This window comes from Schistocerca cancellata, chromosome 3 (assembly GCF_023864275.1).
Source record: "Schistocerca cancellata isolate TAMUIC-IGC-003103 chromosome 3, iqSchCanc2.1, whole genome shotgun sequence".
Lineage (NCBI taxonomy): Eukaryota > Metazoa > Arthropoda > Insecta > Orthoptera > Acrididae > Schistocerca > Schistocerca cancellata.
Genome location: NC_064628.1, coordinates 14,129,647 through 14,153,816, shown reverse-complemented (window position 1 = coordinate 14,153,816; position 24,170 = coordinate 14,129,647). Strand labels below are relative to the sequence as shown.

At 44.0% G+C, this 24,170-nt stretch overlaps 1 protein-coding gene and 1 non-coding gene across 2 annotated transcripts in view; one reads left to right on the top strand and one right to left on the bottom strand.

Annotated features, from left to right (window-relative positions):
- LOC126176796 (neprilysin-4-like) overlaps nucleotides 1-24,170 on the top strand; it is a 796,156-nt gene that overhangs the window by 591,588 nt on the left and 180,398 nt on the right. Inside the window, exon 7 of the mRNA XM_049923974.1 lies at nucleotides 10,050-10,264. Coding sequence (XP_049779931.1) covers nucleotides 10,050-10,264 — 215 coding nt within the window. The remainder of the gene's footprint in view (nucleotides 1-10,049; nucleotides 10,265-24,170) is intronic.
- Trnas-cga (transfer RNA serine (anticodon CGA)) lies at nucleotides 20,366-20,440 on the bottom strand. Its single transcript has one exon. It is a non-coding gene; the product is annotated as a tRNA-Ser (tRNA).

The window sequence follows — 24,170 nt, the reverse complement described above, 5'->3', positions numbered from 1 at the left end:
CTTACACGAGGAATCACAACAACGCTTCACCAGGCAACGCCGGTGAACTGCTGTTTGAGTATGCGAAATTGGTTGGAAACTTTCCTGATGTCAGCACGTTGTAGGTGTTGCCACCGGCGCCAACCTTGTGCGAATGCTCTGAAAAGCTAATCATTTGCATATCACAGCATCTTCTTCCTGTCGCTTAAATTTCGCGTCTGTAGCACGTCATCTTCGTGGTGTAGCAATTTTAATGGACAGTAGTGTATACTGAAACAATAAGCAACCAGTTGCATAAAAGAAATTTAATTTCTTTATCAGTTTCGGACACTTAGTTATCTTCTTCAGAGGCTTATACCTATCGCATTTTTTTTCCAAGTGTCAAATAATGCGACAGGTATAAGCCTCTGAAGAAGATCACTAAGTGTCCGAAACAGGTACAGAAATTAAATTTCTTCTGTACAACCGGTTGCTTACTAATTCATCACATACGACTACAGTTGCTGGGGATGGATAAAATAATATTCTCTCAAACAGAAATTACAGACATTTCGAACCAAATTCAAACAGTTTTGCTTCCGTTTAATGTTTCGGACCAGCATACACTTATAAACCGTCACCACGCAGTGTCTGGGTCCTTAGGTGAGTTCCACCGGGCCGTCTGCCGCTTACAAAGCAGTGCGACCAGCGACTTGTGATTGAGGGACGTGTGATCAGCCTGTCGCAAACACCTCCAGCCCTTACGGACAGTAGATGAATCGTGGTGAAACCAGCTGCTGCTTCTTAATTCAGGCAGTTCCTCATTTGGGCTCAAGAGGCTGAGTGGATCCCGTTTCAAACCTCCCTACATCACAAAAAAGTCTAAGGAGGTACCGGGAATAGAACCCACGTCCTTCCACACCGAAGGCGGCGTCGCTACCCATTCGTTTACGTAGACATTTACAGGGTGACAATTATTGAATTGTATGAAATAAAACCGTCATAACTTCTGAACGGTTTGAATTAGGACGTTCAGACTACACGGTTGGCCGCTGGGCATGATGGGTCTTAGTATGCGTAGTATGGTTTGGTTTAGTGACGAAGACCACGTTCATTTGGATGGGTTCGTCAACAAGCGAAATTGGCGCATTCATGCGACTGAGAATGCGCATTTCGCGATCGATAAGTCTCCCCACCCTCAACGGGTGACTGTGTGGTGTCCAGTGTCCAGTCACGGAATAATCGGTGCGATATTCCTCGACGGCACGGTGACTACCGAACGGTACGTGACGGTTTTGAAAGATCATTTCATCCGCATTCTCCAAAGTGACCCCGATTTCGACAAGATGTGATTCATACAAGACGCAGAACGACCACATCGAACCAGGAGAGCGTTTGAGGTCATGGAGGAGCACTTTGGGGACCGGGTTCTGGCTCTGCGGTGTCCAGAGGCCACTGGTATGGGCCTCGATTGACCGCTATACTCTCCAGATCTGAACAAATGCGACTCCTTTTTGTGGGGTTGTATTATAGACAAGGTGTCCAGCAATAACACCAAAACCATTGCTGAGTTGAAAACAGCCGTTCAGGAGGTCATCGACAGCCTCTATGTTCCGACACTTCAGCGGGTCATGCAGACTTTGGCTGTAGGAATGCTGCACGCTTTCTCACGTTTGATTGACTTATTTCTTTATTGTTCCGTTCCGATTGTTTATATTTATTCTATGAAACTACAAATGTAATCTTTAGGTTTGCCACGTTCAAATAAAGGAAGCGAAAGCGGACTGCCAATAGAAGATTGCTATAATCTCCGAACATTCCTTTTACATGTCAGGAACATCTTGTCCCATATAAAGGTTTCACGCTTACTACAGTACAACAATGGCATCATCAGGGCTCGAACCATGTACCCCAGTAAGGCAAACTAATAGTCTACCGACTCCCTCACAGGTTCTGTACAGGACAAACGCCTACAGTTTCTCTCTTCCTGTGTCCACAGGTCGGGTGTTACTTATTACTTACCGTTTACGCAAATTCCTTTGGGCGACAGCGTTTAGCAGTTTTAAGTTTTGTTTGATAGTCTGTTGATAGACAACGTTTGGTACCGATCAGACATCTGGAAGTTTGGGTGTCAGCGCCCATTGTCTCCTGTCGTGAGGTAAACAATGCGGCTTGTCTGTCAGTATGTCAGCATACATGGGAGGGTCATTTCAGTCTTGGGTCCTGCGCGCTTTTCCACTTCACAGCAAGAAGAGTACTGCTGGTTGCTCACCGAATTGACAATCAACACAACTACCTCTTTCGAATATTCAGCCGCTATGGTGAGACACATAACAATGAACACTGATCTATGGTGGCCGCCCGGGGCAAATATCAACAGATGAGAACCAAAAAAATCGTACAAGGGACTCCTCTAATGGAGCCTTGGCCAGTGGGGTCTGATTTGTCCGACGGCTGACGATCATCACGTGATAGTGTGCAGACGAGCTTGTACCAATAGTCGTCTGAAGTACGCTGTCTCATGCGTTCGGTAGGGAGGTAGGTCAGTCATGTTTTGGACTGGTACCACGTACAGTACGCCAGTTATTCGAGTGTAATTTGAGGACTGCGCAGTATGAGGGCAGGATCCTCCTACTGCAGTCTATATTATGGCGGTAGCTTCTGGTTTAGAAAGCACTCCCTCACCTCCCTGGTCGATTATCTCTCTGCGACACTGAGTTCTAGTTTTCCTACATAGGCGGAAAGACCCTTTACTGTAGGAATACCTGATTTATGAACAATCCTTGAACTAGCCACAACCATTAAATACGGTTCTGGCTAAGAGAGAGTTGAAGAAGAATTCCATTTAAAACCAATCATAGGGAAGGCCATACCAGACTGAGATTCATTGGAAGAATCCTCGGGAAGTGTGGTCCACTCGCGAAGGAGGCAGCTTACAAAACTCTCGCCATTCTGGTATCCATACCAGATAGGATCGACAGAGGTAATAAAGAAGTTCCAAAGAAGACCAGTGCGGTTCATCACGTGTTGGTTAAGGAAGCGGGAAACCGTCAAGGAGATGCACATACAATCCCAGTGACAAATGCTGCTAGAAAGTCGTTGAACGTTATAGAGTGATTTACTGTTAGATTACCGAGAGAGTACGGTCTTATAAGACTTAATCAGTATACTGCTTCCTCGTACGCGTATCTCGTTAGAAGACCATGAAGGTTAAATCAGAGAGGTCCGACATAGCACAGGGGCTTACCAATAATCATTCCCCTGCACATCGTTTGCGACGCCAACAGGAAAGTGAGAACTGATAATTAAATAACGAAATATCCTTCCTGGTGACAGGGCTCCAACTCCGGCCTTCTGTGTGGCAGAAGGACCCATCTGCCCCTCATCAATTGATGATGATGTTGATTATTACAATTGTCGTTATTATTATTAAGGTTTCGTGGTTGTAAACTGCTGGATCATCGGCGCCATCTCATACACTGAGACAGAGTGTTCAATAAAGAGAGACGTTATGTGTGACACAGTTTTACTCGCAGCAAAAACGCTGTCGCTGTTGTACGTGTGACCAGGGTATGTTTGTAAGCGTATGCATGGGGAAAAAAAAAAGCAAATGAAAATCAATCTGGGCGCTCTTTCATATTTACGACCAATCAGGACAAGTGTCGCAGAACGCAGCGTTAATTACTGTGACACCAAATTAACCTTCCCTTTGGAAGCTGTCGGACGTGCACGCCACAGAGGACGGACTCTCTGCTAAAACACGATCCTGTGTCAGTGTCGCTGAGTGACGGTACAAAACGTCAGCCAGTTCGACACTCACTACTGAACGTCGCTGACAATGCGGCAGCTCTGAATTGTTTCGGGACTTTAGAGGGCGTCGCCTGTTGCCACAGAACTTTTTTATTTCCATTCTTTTACTACAGATAACATTACATTTTGACAAGGGTTACAAAATGTCGAGGAGAAAGCAACGCGATCAGAAACGACAAATAGCATTCGTCCGATGCTTCTGACGTAAAGACCACGGATCAAAGTGGAGTTGGGAGGGTGTTCTGCATGAGAAGATCAGCTGTAGCAAATAACAAGAAGTCACACCACTCTCGCTGCTTCAGCACCACAACGCAATATTCCGATAATAAATATTGAACAAAATAGGCAATGGCCACGAAAATGGACCACATGATATATATCTCTTCATAAATTCCCTGCGTTAATTTTGTTTTTAATTAACTGAGAAGTGGAACACTTATGTAACGATTGCCAGCGAACTGTCAAGCCGGAAACAGCTTAACGTCGCAAAGCCTATCGAGTTCTAGTGCTGAAATGCCGGAAGTCGGCCTTGGCTTGGACTAAGAAAAATTATGTGTGACTCATAATGAAGTTCGAAATTTTTTAAATGTAACCAAGTAACCTGTTCATGTGAAACCTTGTTAATGATTGTTATTCTTTGACTGCAACGTCTGAAAATCCCATGCTGAGATTAGTACTGTGTGACTTAGTGACTGAATACATATTTTGTGAAAACTTATTATATGAAACCGTTGTTGTTGTGGTCTTCAGTCCTGAGACTGGTTTGATGCAGCTCTCCATGCTACTCTATCCTGTGCAAGCTTCTTCATCTCCCAGTACCTACTGCAACCTACATCCTTCTGAATCTGCTTAGTGTATTCATCTCTTGGTCTCCCTCTACGATTTTTACCCTCCACGCTGCGCTCCAATACTAAATTGATGATCCCTTGATGTCTCAGAACATGTCCTACCAACCGATCCCTTCTTCTGGTCAACTTGTGCCACAAACTTCTCTTCCCCCCAATCCTATTCAATACTTCCTCATTAGTTATGTGATCTACCCATCTAATCTTCAGCATTCTTCTGTAGCACCACATTTCGAAAGCTTCTATTCTCTTCTTGTCCAAACTATTTATCGTCCATGTTTCACTTCCATACATGGCTACACTCCATACAAATACTTTCAGAAATGACTTCCTGACACTTACATCTATACTCGATGTTAACAAATTTCTCTTCTTCAGAAACGCTTTCCTTGCCATTGCCAGTCTACATTTTGTATCCTCTCTACTTCGACCATCATCAGTTATTTTGCTATTTTGCTATATGAAACTAAAATCTGAAATTTACTATCTGTTTATTGCCGTTAATATTTAACGGCTCCAGCATTAGAAGTTATTATCTGTGATACTCGTTAATCTACAACTTGCCTTTAGACAGTTAAGACTTTGCAATGCGAAATTCCCTATAATGAAACCTGGTTGTCAACGGTTACTGGTTCTAGCTCATAACTTTTACGGAAGTGGAAATACGTTCTTCGTCCCTGAAATGCAGAAAAGAAGCTGCTCCTAATGTTTCTGAAACAAAACATTGCGACCATAAAGTAATGAGACTGATGTAAAAAAAATTGCTTACCGTTTTAGTCAAGTTTAGTGTTGTCTCCTCCAAAGTAGTTCTCGTCTGATTGCACGCACTTTTTTCAGCTCTTCTGCCATTGATGGTAACATTTCTGGAACTCATCTTCTGTAATATCCTCCGAGACCCTCGTCACAGCTTTTTGGGCGGCTTGTGTTGTTTGAAAATGGTGTCCAGTGACCGTCGTTTTGACTCTTGGAAATAGAAAAAAGTCGCACTGAGTGATATCTGGTGAATAAGGTGGCTGTGGGAGTACTGAAATTTGTTTTCAGGTTAAAAATTGCTGTACTGACGGAGCAGTAAGGGATGGCACGTTATCGTGATGCAGAATACAATTACCAGCAATGTTGGCATGGACACGAAAAACTCTTTTACAAAGTCTTTCTAAAATTTCTTTGTAGTAATACTGGTTAACTGTTTGTCCAGGTAGCACCTACTCTTTGTGAACAGTTCCCTTGGAATCAAAGAAGCACACAGGCATGAATTTCACTTTGGACTTTGACATGCGAGTTTTTTGGTCTGGGTGATCCCTTTGAGCACCATTGCGAACTTCCGGGTTTTGTCTCTGGATCGTACCGAGAAAACCAACTTTCATAACCAGTGATAACATGGCTCAACAACTCTGGATTGATTTCTATTTGGTCTAACAGATCGGCTGTCACATTTTTCCGTATTTCTCGCTGTTGTGGTGTGCGATTTTTGGGGACAATTTTTGCAAAAATCTTTCTCATACCAAGACCTTCAATTATTGTCAGACGAGCAGTATCTCGATTGATGTTCTACATCTACATCTACATCTACATTTATACTCCGCAAGCCACCCAACGGTGTGTGGCGGAGGGCACTTTACGTGCCACTGTCATTACCTCCCTTTCCTGTTCCAGTCGCGTATGGTTCGCGGGAAGAACGACTGTCTGAAAGCCTCTGTGCGCGCTCTAATCTCTCTAATTTTACATTCGTGATCTCCTCGGGAGGTATAAGTAGGGGGAAGCAATATATTCGATACCTCATCCAGAAACGCACCCTCTCGAAACCTGGCGAGCAAGCTACACCGCGATGCAGAGCGCCTCTCTTGCAGAGTCCGCCACTTGAGTTTGTTAAACATCTCCGTAACGCTATCACGGTTACCAAATAACCCTGTGACGAAACGCGCCGCTCTTCTTTGAATCTTCTCTATCTCCTCCGTCAACCCGATCTGGTACGGATCCCACACTGATGAGCAATACTCAAGTATAGGTCGAACGAGTGTTTTGTAAGCCACCTCCTTTGTTGATGGACTACATTTTCTAAGGACTCTCCCAATGAATCTCAACCTGGTACCCGCCTTACCAACAATTAATTTTATATGATCATTCCACTTCAAATCGTTCCGCACGCATACTCCCAGATATTTTACAGAAGTAACTGCTACCAGTGTTTGTTCCGCTATCATATAATCATACAATAAAGGATCCTTCTTTCTATGTATTCGCAATACATTACATTTGTCTATGTTAAGGGTCAGTTGCCACTCCCTGCACCAAGTGACTATCCGCTGCAGATCTTCCTGCATTTCGCTACAATTTTCTAATGCTGCAACTTCTCTGTATACTACAGCATCATCCGCGAAAAGCCGCATGGAACTTCCGACACTATCTACTAGGTCATTTATATATATTGTGAAAAGCAATGGCCCCATAACACTCCCCTGTGGCACACCAGAGGTTACTTTAACGTCTGTAGACGTCTCTCCGTTGATAACAACATGCTGTGTTCTGTTTGCTAAAAACTCTTCAATCCAGCCACACAGCTGGTCTGATATTCCGTAGGCTCTTACTTTGTTTATCAGGCGACAGTGCGGAACTGTATCGAACGCCTTCCGGAAGTCAAGAAAAATAGCATCTACCTGGGAGCCTGTATCTAATATTTTCTGGGTCTCATGAACAAATAAAGCGAGTTGGGTCTCACACGATCGCTGTTTCCGGAATCCATGTTGATTCCTACATAGTAGATTCTGAGTTTCCAAGAACGACATGATATTCGAGCAAAAAACATGTTCTAAAATTCTACAACAGATCGACGTCAGAGATATAGGTCTATAGTTTTGCGCATCTGCTCGACGACCCTTCTTGAAGACTGGGACTACCTGTGCTCTTTTCCAATCGTTTGGAACCTTCCGTTCCTCTAGAGACTTGCGGTACACGGCTGTTAGAAGGGGGGCAAGTTCTTTCGCGCAGTTCTTCTGCAATCATTTTCACGGATAATCTTCGATCAGTTCGTACGAGTTCACGCACCCTGGCCAAGTTGACATCCATCCATGATGTTGATGGTCGTCCATTGCGGTCTTCATCTTCAACATTCGTTCTGCCTTCATTAAACATTTTATGCCAACGAAAAACTTGCGCTCTTGACATAACCTCCTCTCAAAAAACCTTCTGAAGATTAACATAAGCTGTCGTCGCGTTTTCACCCAATTTAATGCAAAAAGAAATGGCATACCGTGTCCGCAGCTCGTGGTCGTGCGGTAGCGTTCTCGCTCCCCGCGCCCGGGTTCCCGGGTTCGATTCCCGGCGGGGTCAGGGATTTTCTCTGCCTCGTGATGACTGGGTGTTGTGTGATGTCCTTAGGTTAGTTAGGTTTAAGCAGTTCTAGGTTCTAGGCGACTGATGACCATAGACGTTAAGTCCCATAGTGCTCACAGCCATTTGAACCTTTTGGCATACCGTTGCGCAGTATTACGCGGTTCCATTTCCGTGACGAAAGACACAACCACATGTTAACTTATTACAGCACAACTCACGACCGCGCAGTTGCATCGATGTGCCACTTGGACTCACACCTTATAAAATTCACATCAGTCTTTCCATTGTGTGCCAGCCAGTCCGCTGTAACTAGCTCTGACGTCATAAATATTGCGCAATACTTTAAAATGAAGTAAATAACCTGAAACGTTTCTAGCTTGTCAGGAGTAATACAAAATCAGTATGTGTTGGATATCAGTTCAGTAACTTTAACCATTTTAGAAATTTGTATGTTTTTCTGTAAAAATCATTGGTGCAACAGAAAAGAGCTAGAAACTAAAAAATTTATATTTAGATTCCTTTTGCATAATAATTTAGTAGAAACAGTATTCTGGACTCACAAATTAAAATTTTAGTTGAAATTCATGATTTTCTGGTTTTTGTCTTAGAAATTAAGGAAGCAAGATAGATTAAGTAGGCGAATAAATAAAGCTAGGATGTTTAAATTTAAGTAGAATGGAGATCCGCTATAATCATAAAAATATGAGAAGTTTCAACAGAATAACTATAAAACTATAGCTATAGCGTATCTCCAAAGAGCAAGTTCAGAGCTCATCTACTGCGTGTAGTGTAATTAAATTAATTCTCTCACCCAAAATATTTGACTTAGCCACGTCAGACTTTTATTATGATTACTTACCTGTGTTCTCATTGCACAATTAAATTGAGAGCTTCATCGGCCAACAGCAAAGGATGCAATGATTTATTCAATAACTTAAAGTGGTGCATTACTAGCCCAGCGGCTAGTCGGGAGAGTTGATTTTATCAGGCGTTCCCTTAGCCGTCTGCACTGCGGCTTTATATGTAAGAACGTTGCGCGAGAAAAAAAAGGCCCCAGTTCTCTCGAGACGCTGATTAGCGCACCACCTGTGCCGGGAGTCGCGTCGCGTCGGTATCATTGCTATAAATGGCCTCAGATGCCGTAATAAGTTACTCGGGATATGTGTAACCATGAAATCGTTATCGAGTGAAGTGCGTATGTCGTATTTTTACGTGCCGCCGCAGGACAGATATTCTACCAATATATAGCGTGACGTTTGGTGAACATTATCATCAAATTATGGCGAGCATTCACTTAAACATTTAATTAGGACAGTTATAGTTGCATCAGCGCATTAGACCCTGAACTGCTCTGGTAGTTGGATTGTGTGGATTCTTTTTGGTCTGTGACTTTCAGAATATAGTGAACATTTTAGAGAGAATGGTTTTTGATTATGAATCCCAGACAATCTACTAATTCCTCAGAGCTATAAGCTGTAGCTATAAATGTATTTCTCAGATGAAGTGGGCACTAGTAATTCTAATTACAGGCTTCACGTTTTGCTAATCACTTTCTGGTTGCCAATATTGTAGTTAGAGAGGCAGTGTTGAGAACGGCAAACAGCATAAATACAAAACACGTATTCCATTATTCCACCCGCCGCCCCACAAGAGGTCAAAGATACTGTGCCTACGCAATCCTGCAGTGTTGCCACATCTTGCAAAGGGAATCAGTCTCATTACTTTACTGTCGCACCTCATATGTGTGGACTCATTCGTCACGTCAGGTTCTGGTTGAGGATTATTTCTCCCCTGCGAGCACAAGCCCTCAGTGAAGCCTCGTCCTGTTGGCAGCAGTCCAATTATTCCACCCGCCGCCCCACACGAGGTCAAAGATATTGTGCCTACGCAAGCCTGCAGTGTTGCCACATCTTGCAAAGGGAATCAGTCTCATTACTTTACTGTCGCACCTCATATGTGTGGATTCATTCGTGACGTCAGGTTCTGGTTGAGGGTCTGTTTCTCCCCTGCGAGCACAAGCCCTCAGTGAAGCCTCGTCCTGTTGGCAGCAGTGCAGTGCAGAGTTGCCAGGTGGCTGACGTTGCGGCGCGGCCGGTGTGTTGGCAGAGACGCTGGAGCGGCTGGGGGTGGAGCCGATGCTGGCGGTGATGCGGCAGCTGCGGGTGAGCGCCGGACCCCCGGGGGGCGTGGCGGGGCAGCGGGGCGCGCCCTTCGACTGGGTGCTCACGCTGGGCCGCGCGCAGCGCATGCTGGGCCTCAGCGCGCTCGTCGGCTTCTGGGTCAGCCAGGACATGCGCAACACGTCGCGCAACCTCATGGTGGTCAGTGCGCGCTCTGCCTTACTCCTACAAAGTGTACTCGTGCAGTTCTCACTGTAGCCTCGAGAAAGTACGGCTGCGGCTACGAAATTTGGTGATTGTCAAAAAAAAAAAATCCAGAACAGTCATAATATCACCTTTGCAGATGACTGCTTTCGGCCATCTCAAACGGCCATCTTCAAATAAAAATAAAATTTAGAATTTCTATAGAGTTTGTTACGTCTTTGCATCTGACGTCTAGGGGTGACAGATCGAGTAATAACTTTTGGTAGGGACAAAGCGTTCGCTGACGCTTTCTGGCGTCCTGTTGTACTCGTTATGTCACTGACAGGCAGCGTGGTGCAGACACTGTGTGCCATGCGTATGTCAAGAGTGTTGCCTATAATACAGCCACCTGCTTCGTATGAAAGGGCCCAGCAAATTTAAAGTTCCTGATTCGGTTCTGAAATATCTTTCGCCACTTACGGACTTTCACTCTTAAGGATTTCTTGTTAAAAATCTACCAGTTTATTGGGGTAAGCAGTATGCAGCACACCTGATTAGTAGTCGCTGCTAGTTCTACTATGTGATCAAAAGTATCAGAATACCTGGGTCCCTTCATCGGTAATGCTGGAATTCAATATGGTGTTGGCCCACTCTTAGCCTTGATGACAGCTTCCACTCACACTGCCATACGTTCAATCAGCTGCTGTAAGCTTTCTTGGGGAATGGCAGCCCATTCTTCACGGAGTGCTGCACTGAGGAGAGGTATCGATGTCGGTCAGTGAGATCTGGAACGAAGTCGGCGTTCCAAAACATCCCAAAGGTCAGGACTCTGTGCAGGCCAGTCTATTACATGGATGTTATTCTTGTGTAACCACTGTGCCACAGGTTGTGCATTATGAACAGGTGCTCGATCGTTTTGAAAGATGCAATCGCCATCGCCGAATTGCTCTTCAACAGTGGGAAGCAAGAAGATACTTAAAACATCGATGAAGGCCTGTGCTGTGATATTCCCACGCAAAACAACAAGGGATGCAAGCCCTCTCCATGAAAAACACTACCACACCATAACACACCGCCTCCGAATTTTACTGTTGGCACTACACACGCTGACAGATGACGTTCACCGGGCATTTGCCATACCCACACCCTGCCATCGTATCGTCACGTTGTCTACCGAGATTCCTCACTCCGCACAACGTTTTACCACTGTTCAATCGTCGAATGTTTACGCTCCTTACATCAAGCGAGGAGTCGTTTCGCATTTATCGGCGTGGTGTGTGGCTTATGAGCAGCTGCTCGACCATGAAATCCAAGTTTTCTCAACTTCCGCCTAATAAGTCAACAGACGAGGTCGGCCTGTACGCTTTTGTGCTGTACGTGTCCCTTCACGTTAGCACTTCACTATCACATCGAAAACAGTAGACCTAGGGATGTTTAGACGTGTGGAAATCTCGCGTACAGTCGTATGACACAAGTGTCACCCAAACACTTGACCACATTCGAAGTCCATGAGTTCCACAGAGCGCCCCATTCTAATCTCTCACGATGTGTTAATGACTACTGAGGTCGCTGATATGCAGTACCTGGCAGTAGGTGACAGCACAATGCACATAATATGAAAAACTCACGTTTTGGAGGGTGTCCGGATACTTTTGATCACATAGTGTAGGTGAAATCTCGTCGTCCCATCGCCGACTTCGTTCCAGGTCTCACTGACTGACGTCGATACCTCTTCTCAGCGCAGCACTCCGTGAAGAATGGGCTGCCATTCCCCAAGAAAGCTTCCAGCAGCTGATTGAACCTATGGTAGTGAGAGTGGAATCTGTGATCAAGGCTAAGGGTGGGCCAACACCATATTGAATTCCGGCATTACCGATGGAGAGCGCCACGAACTTGTGAGTCATTTGCAGCCAGGTGTCCGGATACTTTTGACTACATAGTGCAACTAGCAGCGACTACTAATCAGGTGTGCTGCGTACTGCTTACCCCAGTAAACTGATAATTTTCGACATTAAATCCTTAAGAATGGAAAGTGTACTGGATGGTTACAATTAAAGCGCAGCTACACACAGAGGTCCAGTTTCGGCTGTAATTATCGTATGGTAGCGAAAGTTGGTAGATACCTCAGTGTGGAACTGATTTACGCTGCAAAAAAAAAATAGTTCCAATTTTAGCCACCGGATGCAAATCTGGCACTGTGAGCGCAAGACAGACGTGCAGAAATGTTCCCATATGTAATGGATCTGGAACAGGACATCTGCAGATAAGGCCAAACAAATGAGAAAGGCTTGATGATGGTTTTATTATTAACCGCTATTTACGCAATTTGTTCAGTATAAGCATCAGAGACGTCGACCAGTTGCAGTACAGCGCCAGATTTGTACCTTGTGGCGAAAACTGGAACTATTTTTTTTTTCCCAGCGTAAATCAGTTCCACATTGATATATCTACCAAGTTTCGCTGCCATACGATAATTACAGACCACACTGGACCTCTGTGAGTAGGTGCAGTTTAACTGTAACCACCTGGTGTTCGCCGGCCCTGGGACAACGAGATTTCACCTAACTAACAGCGACTACTAAACAGGTGTGTTGCATAAGGCTTAGCACAGAAACTGATGGATTTTCAACAATAAAACCTTGAGAATGAAAGTCTCTAAGCAGCCAAAGACATTTTAGAAGCGAATCAGGAACTTTAATTTTGCTGGGCCCTTTGATGTGAACCAGACGACTGTATCACAGGCAACACGCACGGCATACGCACGCCACAGAGTGCCTGCGCCCTGCTGCTTTTCAGGGGCGTAACCAGTGCTTGCACTTTAATTACAACCGTATGGTACTAAAAGACGTCTAGCGTCGTCGGGAAGCGTTAGCGAACATTTTGTATGTAACGAAAGTTGCTGCCCATGACGTGACCTATCATCCCTAGACGTTTGATGCAAAGACTTTGAAAAAATCTTGTATAACAGATCACTGCATGAAAATAGACGATTATGACCAACTTTCGTATGCTGCGTTGAGATAAAATTTTAGTTTTTCTCAATCACGTACACTTTCTTGTGGATACCAGTTTTTTTCTCTGTTACGGAAAAATGCTTTAATTTAACTGAAACAAGTTTCATTTCACGAGTAACAGGGAAACTTTCTTCTTTCTGTTTATTGTGATCTCTGTGTTTATCCGTTTATTGTTACAACAATATCGGAATTGAGTCCGCCTTGATGCAAAACATCTTGTTATTTGTTTAATTATTTATTTCCCAAACTAGTTTCGGCGACACATGCAGAAAATAGCTTAGTTATACAAACACAGTAACACATTAATAATCTTTTACCATTCGTTTTCTGAAGTGTAGTTTTCTATGGAACCTTCATTCTACCTTATTTGTTGTATGTTATGGCATGTTTTTAAGAATTATTGTCGTTGTTTGCAACTTATTTTCTGTGCTTTTTTCTGTTGCCATTTTTTTCTCAGCATACATTTAGTGTTAGCCATTATATACATTTGGTGAGTTTTCGTGCCATTTCGAAGAAGGACTATTGGTAAACGGTGTAACGGGAATTACTGCAATTATTCTAGGTACTGATTATGAGAAGTTTGTGATATACGAGTGTATTCTTTCAGAACCTTCAGTGTAAAATGTCTAAATGTGTAAACAACCTAATTTTGTTTCCTTACATTCGTGAGGAATGTACAGTGAAAAGCCAAAAGCGTTTACTCCTTATTTAAGAAGGCGTACGTGTTGTATTTATTCGACGCCAAATACGATAGTCTATGAAAGATACAGATTTTACCATGTAGTTGACTGAGAGCGAAAAACATGCGTGGAATGCATTCAAGCAAGTGTGTACACACTTTCTTGGGTATCACAAATTTGATGACTATGAATGGGTTGGAAATCTTGTGATGACAGGTTTCAACATATGAAATGTCATATGTCACCAAAGTTACATTTCCCTGATTGTAATTTTGACTTTTTCCATCAGAACTTCAGGGATACATATGATCAGCTCTGCGAACGTTTTCGTCAGGATAGGGCAGTGACGAAAGAGCAGTTTGTAAGGAGGTGGAACAGCACTTTGTTGGCAGAATATTGTTGGTCCTTAGAGACACGGTGTGACATGAATCTAATATAAAAAGACCAAAATGTCCTTTGAAAATTATCCCTGGGTGAAATATGTCTTTGCTAGGTTTCAACATTGTGTATTGTTCATCTTTATAAAAAGAAATTCAGTCTACGTGTGTTTGTGCTGGCAAAACTCGAAAAGTACTCCATTGATCGAATGAAATTTTGACACAACGTTGCGTTCGAATACACATGTTTTTCCATGAAATGCATAAAGGGGAAACCTTATTACCAAAAATTTCGATACGTTCTTGACAGATTTACTTCAAATATTTACTCATTGTTCTAATGGACATTCGGACGGACAGTTGACTACATATTTTAATAAATATAATATATAAATACATTTGAAATATATAGAGAGGAAACACTGTTACCAAAAATCTAAAAAAGTACTTTAGAGATTTACTTCAAATTTTTAGACTTTACCCTAATGAACGTTTGGACGAATAAGCAGTGAAATGTTGTTACTTCAAATTTTTAGACTTTACCCTAATGAACGTTTGGACGAATAAGCAGTGAAATGTTGTTAGCAAAAATCTCGAAACATTCTTGATCAGCTTGCTTCAAACTTTAAACGATACCCTGTTAAACAAACAGATTACAGAACCTGAATTCGCAATAGCAGTAAGAAAGACTCAAGGTAAGAGAGAAGGAAGGAGATGAACAGAGGAGTAGGAGGAAATTGACATAGACAGTGGAAAGAAGTAGTGGACACTGTGGGCACAAGGAGAGAGAGGGGAAGGAGGAGAAGACAGACAGAGAGAAGGGGAAGAGATGATGGATAGAGAGAAGGGGATGGAGGAGGGGATGGACAGATACAGGATGGAGAAGTAGATTAGGGAGTGCTTCCTCTTTTCTTTCTTTTCCATTTAACCAGACTGAGCCACAGCTACAGATCAGCTAGTAAACAATAAAACCTCTACTCTCGGAAAACGGCTTGTGGTAGGAAATTTTATTTTGAAATCATCATTCCTCGCAACCATGGCAAGTGAAAAATTATAATTCTTTCGAGAGGGTTGGCGAATAGTTAAAAAATATCTCGCAAAGTGTAATTTGGGACGTCACATCGCGTATTATATAATAATGAGGCGATAAAGTTCTCATATGTGCTCTCTAGGGAGGCAACTATCGACTCTGAGGTAAGCAGTGATACTACAGCACGCTTACCCACTCAGTCGCTGTCGCAATTAAAGTTCCACATTCTGATCTTAATTACTTCTTTGATGAGACAGTTGTAGTAGGTATACGTTTTGGATAGGTTTCCGTTTCACGATCTGTAGTAGTGCATACAAGTTCCATGAGTTCCTCATGTCTCCATAACGTAATTGGGCCAACATTTGAAACCACGACTGTTACTAGGTGAGAGTGTTGTGGTCTTACTGCGCTTTTCCGACGGCCGCCACCTAATAGAAGCTTAATACACTGATCATCCAGATCATTATGACCACAGACCTGATACCAGCTATGTCCACACTGGCGGCGGCGCGTCGTGGCTCGGAAGCAGAGAGGCGTCGGTAAGTCGCTGGAGGGAAGTGGCGCCGCATCCGCAAGTCACCTGATTCCCGTAAATTCCGGGGAGGCAGGCGGCGACCACTGACGTCATGTTCAATGACATCCAGATGTGTTCCGATCGGGTTCAGATGTAGTGAGTTGCGGGACCAGCACGTCATCTGGAACTCGCCACTGTGTTCCTCGAGTCACTCCCTCACACTCCTAGCCTCGTGACATGGCGCATTATCTTGTTGAGAAGTGCCACTGCCCTCGAGAAACGTGATCATCGTCAAGTGGTGTACGTGATCTGCAACCAGTGTACGACACTCCTCGGCCTTCATGTTGCTTCGCACAAACTCCATTGGACCCCTGGATGCCCACACGAATGTTCCCCAGGACATAACGGAGCCGCCGACAACTTGTTTCCGTCTTGTAGTACGCGCTTCAAGGAGCAGTTGCTCTGGAAGTCGACAGATTCGCGCCCTCGCTTCGGCATGGTGAAGAAGGTATCGGAATTCGTCGGATCGAGCGACGCTCTGCCACCGCACCAACGTCGAGTACCGATGATCACGTGCCCATTTCAGTCGTAGTTGCCATGTCGTGGTGTTAACATCGGCACGCGCATGGGTCTGCTCCTGCAGAGGCCCGTCGTTATGACTTTTCGGCGCACTGTGTGTTCAGACACAGTTGTGCTCTGCACAGCATCGAAGTCTGACGTCAGTTCCGCCACAGTTCGCCGCGTGTCCTGTTTCACAAGTCTGCCCAGCCTACGACGTCTGCCATCTACAGGGTGAGTCACCTAACGTTACCGCTGGATATATTCCGTAAACCACATCAAATACTGACGAATCGATTCCACAGACGGAAAGTGAGGAGAGGGGCTAGTGTAACTGGTTACTACAAAGCATAAAAAAAATGCACGGAAGTATGTTTTTTAACACAAACCTACGTTTTTTTAAATCGAACCCCGTTAGTTTTGTTAGCACATCTGAACATATCAACAAATACCTAATCAGTGCCGTTTGTTGCATTATAAAACGTTAATTACATCTGCAGATATTGTAACCTAAAGTTGACGCTTGAAACATTGTCCTCACTTCATTGCAGGGGCCCAAACAGCTGCAACATACATCGAGTTACTACAGAATGATCTGCCAACGTTGCTCGAAAATGTCCCACTGGAAACGCGTCGACGTATGTGGTATCAGCATGATGGTGCACCTGCACATTCCGCAATTAACACTAGGCTGACCCTTGACAGGATGTTCGACGGGCGTTTCATAGGACGTGGAGGACGCATAAATTGGCCAGCCCGTTCTCCTGATCTTACACCTCTGGACTTCTTTCTGTGGGGTACGTTAAAGGAGAATGTGTACCGTGATGTGCCTACAACCCCAGAGGATATGAAACAACGTATTGTGGCAGCCTGCGGCGACATTACACCAGATGTACAGCGGCGTGTACGACATTGATTAAGCCAGAGATTTCAATTGTGTGCAGCAAATGATGGCCACCACATTAAACGTCTATTGGCCTGACATGTCGGGACACACTCTATTCCACTCCGTAATTGAAAACGGAAACCACGTGTGTACGTGTACCTCACCCCTCATGGTAATGTACATGTGCATCAGTGAAAATGACCAATAAAAAGGTGTTAGCATGTGGACGTAATGTGCTGTTCCAGTCTCTTCTGTACATAAGGTCCATCACCGTTCCCTTTGGATCCCTACGTAATTCGGTGCTCTCCGATACACACGATCGAACACCGGAAAAGTGGTACTCAAGCGACAACTTTAGGTTACAATATCTCCGGATGTAATTAACATTTAACGATGCAACAAACGGCACTGATTACGTATTTGTTTATATGTTCAGATGTGCTAACAAAACTAACGGGGTTCCATTTAAAAAACGTAGGTTTGTGTTGAAAAACATACTTCCGTGCATTTTTTTATGGTTTGTATTAACCAGTTACACTAGCCCCTCTCCTCACTTTCGGTCTGTGGAATCGATTCGTCAGTATTTGATGTGGTTTACGAAATACATCCAGCGGTAACGTTAGGTGACTCACCCTGTAGCCGCCCAACCCCACCACGTCTCACTGTGCTTTCACCACGTGTTGAAGACTCTCACCACAGCATTCCTCGAACACCCGACGAATCGCGCAGATTCCGAAATGCTCGTGCCTGGCCTCCAGGCTATCACAATCTGCACCCACTCAAACTCAGATAAATCGCGCGCCTTCCCCATCTCCTGGACATCACTTTCACTGATACCGCATCCACCGTGCATACTGTATGTCTCAATAGCAGCCGTTCAAATGGTTCAAATAGATCTGAGCACTATGGGACTTAACTGCTGAGGTCATCAGTCCCCTAGAACTTAGAACTACTTAAACCTAACTAACCTAAGGACATCACACACATCCATGCCCGAGGTAGGATTCGAACCTGCGACCGTAGCGGTCGCGCGGTTCCACACTGTAGCGGCTAGAACCGCTCGGCCACACGGGCCGGCTAGCAGCCGTTCCTCGCCAGGTGATGCTGCTATCGCTTCGACGGGTTTATATCGATAGTAGATTGGTAGTCATAATATTCTGACTGATCAGTATATGTTTTCTTATTGTATTTCTAAATGATGGCATTCACTTTTTATGTGCTGCAGTCTTTTTCCGAAATTACAAAATTACCCCATAAAATTAAGGTTTTTCCAAATGTGGAAGCATCTTGCAATGTGCGACCTATCATGCACCTGGGAGCAAATATTCGACTGAAATTTAAAAGCGTAACAGTCGACACGTAGTGTGTTGTGGGGCGATCACTCCGTTGAGTAAATAATTCAAAAGCCAAGATCGCTTAAACACTGTTTACTAGATGACCTGTTTCAAAACACTAAAGGAGCCATCATCGGATCTGAATGTAGATTAACATTTATAAACCTTTTGGATATGACGGTACATGAGGCAGACCAGCTGATATAAAATCATTGTCGCAGAAATAAAAATCAAAAAAACAGCTGCGCTCGTGGTCATTCTATTCCATCAGATATATAAAACGGAAGTCAGAAGATAAAACTATTTGACATATGACCGCAGCTCGACTAACAACGGTCGGCATCACACTGCCAAAATGCCATAATTTTATATTAGCTGGTCTGCCTCATGTATCGTTATATCCGAATGATTTATGCATGTTAAGCTACATTCAGATCCGATGATGGCACCTTTAGCGTGTTGAAACCGGTCATCTAGTAAACAGTTTTTAAGCGATCTTGGCTTTTGAATTATTTATACAAAAGCAAAACAATCGATAAAATCTTTTCAGTACTTTTAATAGTTACGTTATTACTCTACTATACACCAACAATCATTAAGTGAAATCGAATTAAGCTAAAGTATTACCAAACGCCCGTTGCAAATTAAAATATTTTGAAATAGAAACTATTGGAAACTGACACAAAGTTCCATTTTCAAGACAGTTAAAATTGTGAGGACATTAAAGAAAGTCAGCTCACTTGCAAGTATTCCATTATATTCAATGGTAAAAGACTTCCTATTTCGAGGTAGAAGATTGCGCACGATCGATGAAGTATTGCTTAGCTGTCCCCATATTATATTAACAGTTCTAAAAATACATAGCATTTTACTCACCATAAAATACTGTACGTGGAAAATTAAGGATAAATTCCAAACAGCTTTAATATACAATGGTGCAAAAAAAGTCGCAGCACCAAGAAGGAGTTGTGCGACATAAAGAAAAGTTGGTAGGCATGTTTGTACATCTGAAAGATGATGTCTAATCAAATTTCGCGCCAATCGCAAGGCGTTAGTAGCGCCGTTATGAGGATGCAAATCAGGTTCGCTTTAAACAGGCTGTAACGGTCGTGGACGTTGCTCTCCTGTGAGACTGGGTGTGGTGAGTTGATGTTAATCAAAAATGCCTCTAAGGGGTCAAAGACGCTGTTATCAACACCTTACTGATTTTGAACGAGGTCGTGTAATAGAGCTACGAGAAGCTGGGCGTTGCTTCTGCGATATTGCAGAAAGACTCTGGAGATCGCAGAAAGACTGGAGGAATACGGCGACTGTACATGATTACTGGCAGTGGTCGTGACGTGAATGTACGTTGGCAAGAATACCGGGTCCCGGACGGCAACGAGGCACTGCCCAGAGGAGAGAGCCACGTGGCGCTGCCGAGAGGGAGGGGCGCCGTGCTGGGCGTGACTGTGGCGCATCGCACAGCATCCGCAGCAGGAATTTGAACAATTTCAGCAGCAGTTGGCACTACAGTAATACGACGAACTGTCACAAATCTGTTACATTCAAGAGCAGCTCCGAGTGAAACGTCCCGTAGCGCGCATTACACTGATCCCAAACCACCGCCATTTGCGACTTCAATGGTGTCCAGCTAGAACTCGTTGGAGATTGAAGAGCAGGGTGAGGGTCTGTTGTGTTTTCTGATGAACACTGATTCTGAAACTTCCTGGCAGATTAAAACTGTCTGCCCGACCGAGACTCGAACTCGGGACCTTTGCCTTTCGCGGGCAAGTGCTCTACCAACTGAGCTACCGAAGCACGACTCACGCCCGGTACTCACAGCTTTACTTCTGCCAGTACCTCGTCTCCTACCTTCCAAACTTTACAGAAGCTCTCCTGCGAACCTTGCAGAACTAGCACTCCTGAAAGAAAGGATATTGCGGAGACATGGCTTAGCCACAGCCGGGGGGATGTTTCCAGAATGAGATTTTCACTCTGCAGCGGAGTGTGCGCTGATATGAAACTTCCTGGCAGATTGAAACTGTGTGCCCGACCGAGACTCGAACTCGGGACCTTTGCCTTTCGCGGGCAAGTGCTCTACCAACTCAGCTACCCAAGCACGACTCACGCCCGGTACTCACAGCTTTACTTCTGCCAGTACCTCGTCTCCTACCTTCCAAACTTTACAGAAGCTCTCCTGCGAACCTTGCAGAACTAGCACTCCTGAAAGAAAGGATATTGCGGAGACATGGCTTAGCCACAGCCGGGGGGATGTTTCCAGAATGAGATTTTCACTCTGCAGCGGAGTGTGCGCTGATATGAAACTCCCTGGCAGATTAAAACTGTGTGCCCGACCGAGACTCGAACTCGGGACCTTTGCCTTTCGCGGGCAAGTGCTCTACCAACTGAGCTACCCAATCACGACTCACGCCCGGTACTCACAGCTTTACTTCTGCCAGTACCTCGTCTCCTACCTTCCAAACTTTACAGAAGCTCTCCTGCGAACCTTGCAGAACTAGCACTCCTGAAAGAAAGGATATTGCGGAGACATGGCTTAGCCACAGCCTGGGGGATGTTTCCAGAATGATATTTTCACTCTGCAGCGGAGTGTGCGCTGATATGAAACTTCCTGGCAGATTGAAACTGTGTGCCCGACCGAGACTCGAACTCGGGACCTTTGCCTTTCGCGGGCCAGTGCTCTACCAACTCAGCTACCCAAGCACGACTCACGCCCGGTACTCACAGCTTCTGCCAGTACCTCGTCTCCTACCTTCCAAACTTGACAGAAACTCTTCTGCGAACCTTGCAGAACTAGCACTCCTCGGTCGGGCACACAGTTTTGATCTGACAGGAAGTTTCATATCAGCGCACACTCCGCTGCAGAGTGAAAATCTCATTCTGGGAACACTGATTCTGCCTCGGTGCCACTGATGGCTGTGTGTTGGCTAGAATAAGGCCGGCTGAGTGCCTGCAACAGAAGTGTCTTCGTGCTACAGACAGTGGCCCTACACCCTGCGTTATGTTCCCAGGTGCGATTTCGTACGACAGTAGGAGCTCTCTCGTGGTTATCCCACGCTCCCTCATTGCAAATTTTTACGTCAGTCTGCTTATTCGACCTGTTGCGCTGTCATTCATGAACAGCATACCAGGGGGTGATTTCCGGGTTCGATTCCCGACAGGGTCAGGGATTTTCACCTGCCTCGAGATGACTGGGTGTTTGTGTTTGTCCTCATCATTTCGTGATCGTTCATGAAAGTGGCGAGATTGCACTGAGGAAAGGTTGGGAATCTACACGGGGGCTGATAACCACGTAGTTGAGCGCCCCACAAACCAAACATCATCATCAGGGGGTGATTTCCAAAAGCATACCATTCGTTCAGATCCCACTGTTGTAGCCCAGCATGCTCTGCAGAGTATGGACATGTTGCCTTAGCTCGCTCGATCACCAGATCTGCCTCCAACCGAGCACATACGGAACATCATAGGACGATAACACCAGCGCCATCCAGAAGCAACAGCATTAACGATGCCTGTATTGACCGACGAAGTGCAACAGGCATGGAACTTCATCCCACAAACTGACATCTGGCACCAGTAAAACAATACAATGCATTCACTTTTGCACGCTTGCATTTAACATTCTGGCGGTTGCACCGGTTATTAATGCACCAGCATTTCACATTTTCAACGGACGGGGAATCTCGTGCTTACGCTAACCTGTGATGTAGCAATGTCATGCACATAAGTATGTTACCTACACAAAGGAGTTCCCAAAACTTCACTATTCGACGTTAATTTTTTTTCTTCATACATCCATATTTAAATTGGATGATGGTGGGACATCACCTGGTATAATTTTTATTAAAAATGGAACTCTTCTAGATGTACTTGTGATTTCATATTTATTTGGCTACTAGTTTCAACGTTGCGTCGAAACTAGTTACTGCCAGCCATCCGTGTGGAGCACGTATTGGTCTCACCGTGGACTTCTAACACTCAGCCAAACACAACTGGTATCATCAAAGTGTACGGGCCTGAAGATAACGTTCACGCAAGGTCGAAACTAGTAGCCAAATAAATATGAAATCTTGAGGAGTTTCATTTTTAATAAAAATTAATTTTTTGGTGTTGCGATTTTTCCGTCAGTGTATTTACAAATGCGATGCAAAACACAATCTCATGCGTAACAATAAGAGCTGTAGAAAATGGCCGAAACTGCGTCATGTGATCCTAAAATCAGAGTAAAGTACCAACAAAGAAACATGGTGTGTTTCTAGGTATACTATCCTTTACATGCAATACCCACCTCTGTGATAGATAGCTTCAGACAATGATGTCAGAGGAATCAGTTGAAAGACTGAGTACGCGAACAAAGCACGCGCCAACAATATAACCAAGGAGCGATTATCTGCGAAATGAGTTACTGAAACCAATGAGCCTGATACGTGATTTCTTAATCGTACCACACTTACACACCATATCTTAAATACCATAAAACAGGAATCGGGATGGAATCATGGTTGGTAGTCACAGTTTGAAATGAAGACACTTTATTGACATTACCCCTTTAAAAATTGACAATTACAAATTGTGGACGATCCACTACATAAAGCTTTTCAAATACAACTAGGAACAAAAGGTACTCTATACCTTAACAAACAGTTACAAATTTAAAAAAAAAAAAACAAGGTTACTAACAAACTTGATAAATTCAAACTCCCTTATAGGACTTCCCTCAAAATAGATATAATGAAAACAATTACAGGTAAAGGGTGACTTAATAACACTTTAACATTAGTGCTAAGCTAAGATGTCATTACGTAACATGATAGAACCACTTAAATAAAAAAAACTACAACAGAAACACTGATCTTTAAAAATAAATGTTCACGTGCTCAGACATGTTAAAAAATACTAGAAAAGCTGCACAAGGAACTCAGCAGATGCTATGCAGTTTAAGGTTTAGCCAGTTGCCAGTCCCTAATATTTAAGAAAACAAGATCATATACAAACACGGTACATACAATATGCAGGGTGGTCCATTGATCGTGACCGGGCTAAATATCTGACGAAATAAGCGTCAAACGAAAAAACTATAAAGAACGAAACTTGTCTAGCTTGCAGGGGGAAACCAGATGGTGCTATGGTTGGCCCGCTAGATGGCGCTGCCATGGGTCAAACGGATATCAACTGCGTTTTTTTCAATAGAACCCCCCATTTTTTACTACATATTCGTGTAGTATGTATAGAAATATGAATGTTTTAGTTGAACCACTTTTTTCGCCAAGGCGCTGGCACAACCAAAAGTTTCTGCCCGAATCACAAAGACATTGCAATAACTCTGAAACATAGAACACTCGGCAGAACCTTTGACTCACGTACACATGGAAAACTGTATTAATAGAGTGCAGGCTTTAAAAACGGCAACATAAAATTATTTGATTCCAGCAGACACAAAGCACTCATGAAACTGAGAAAATTTTCAAATAACGGCCACCATTTAACTAGGTCAACTGAACTCTTCCACACCGTCTTGAGGTTCTACTATG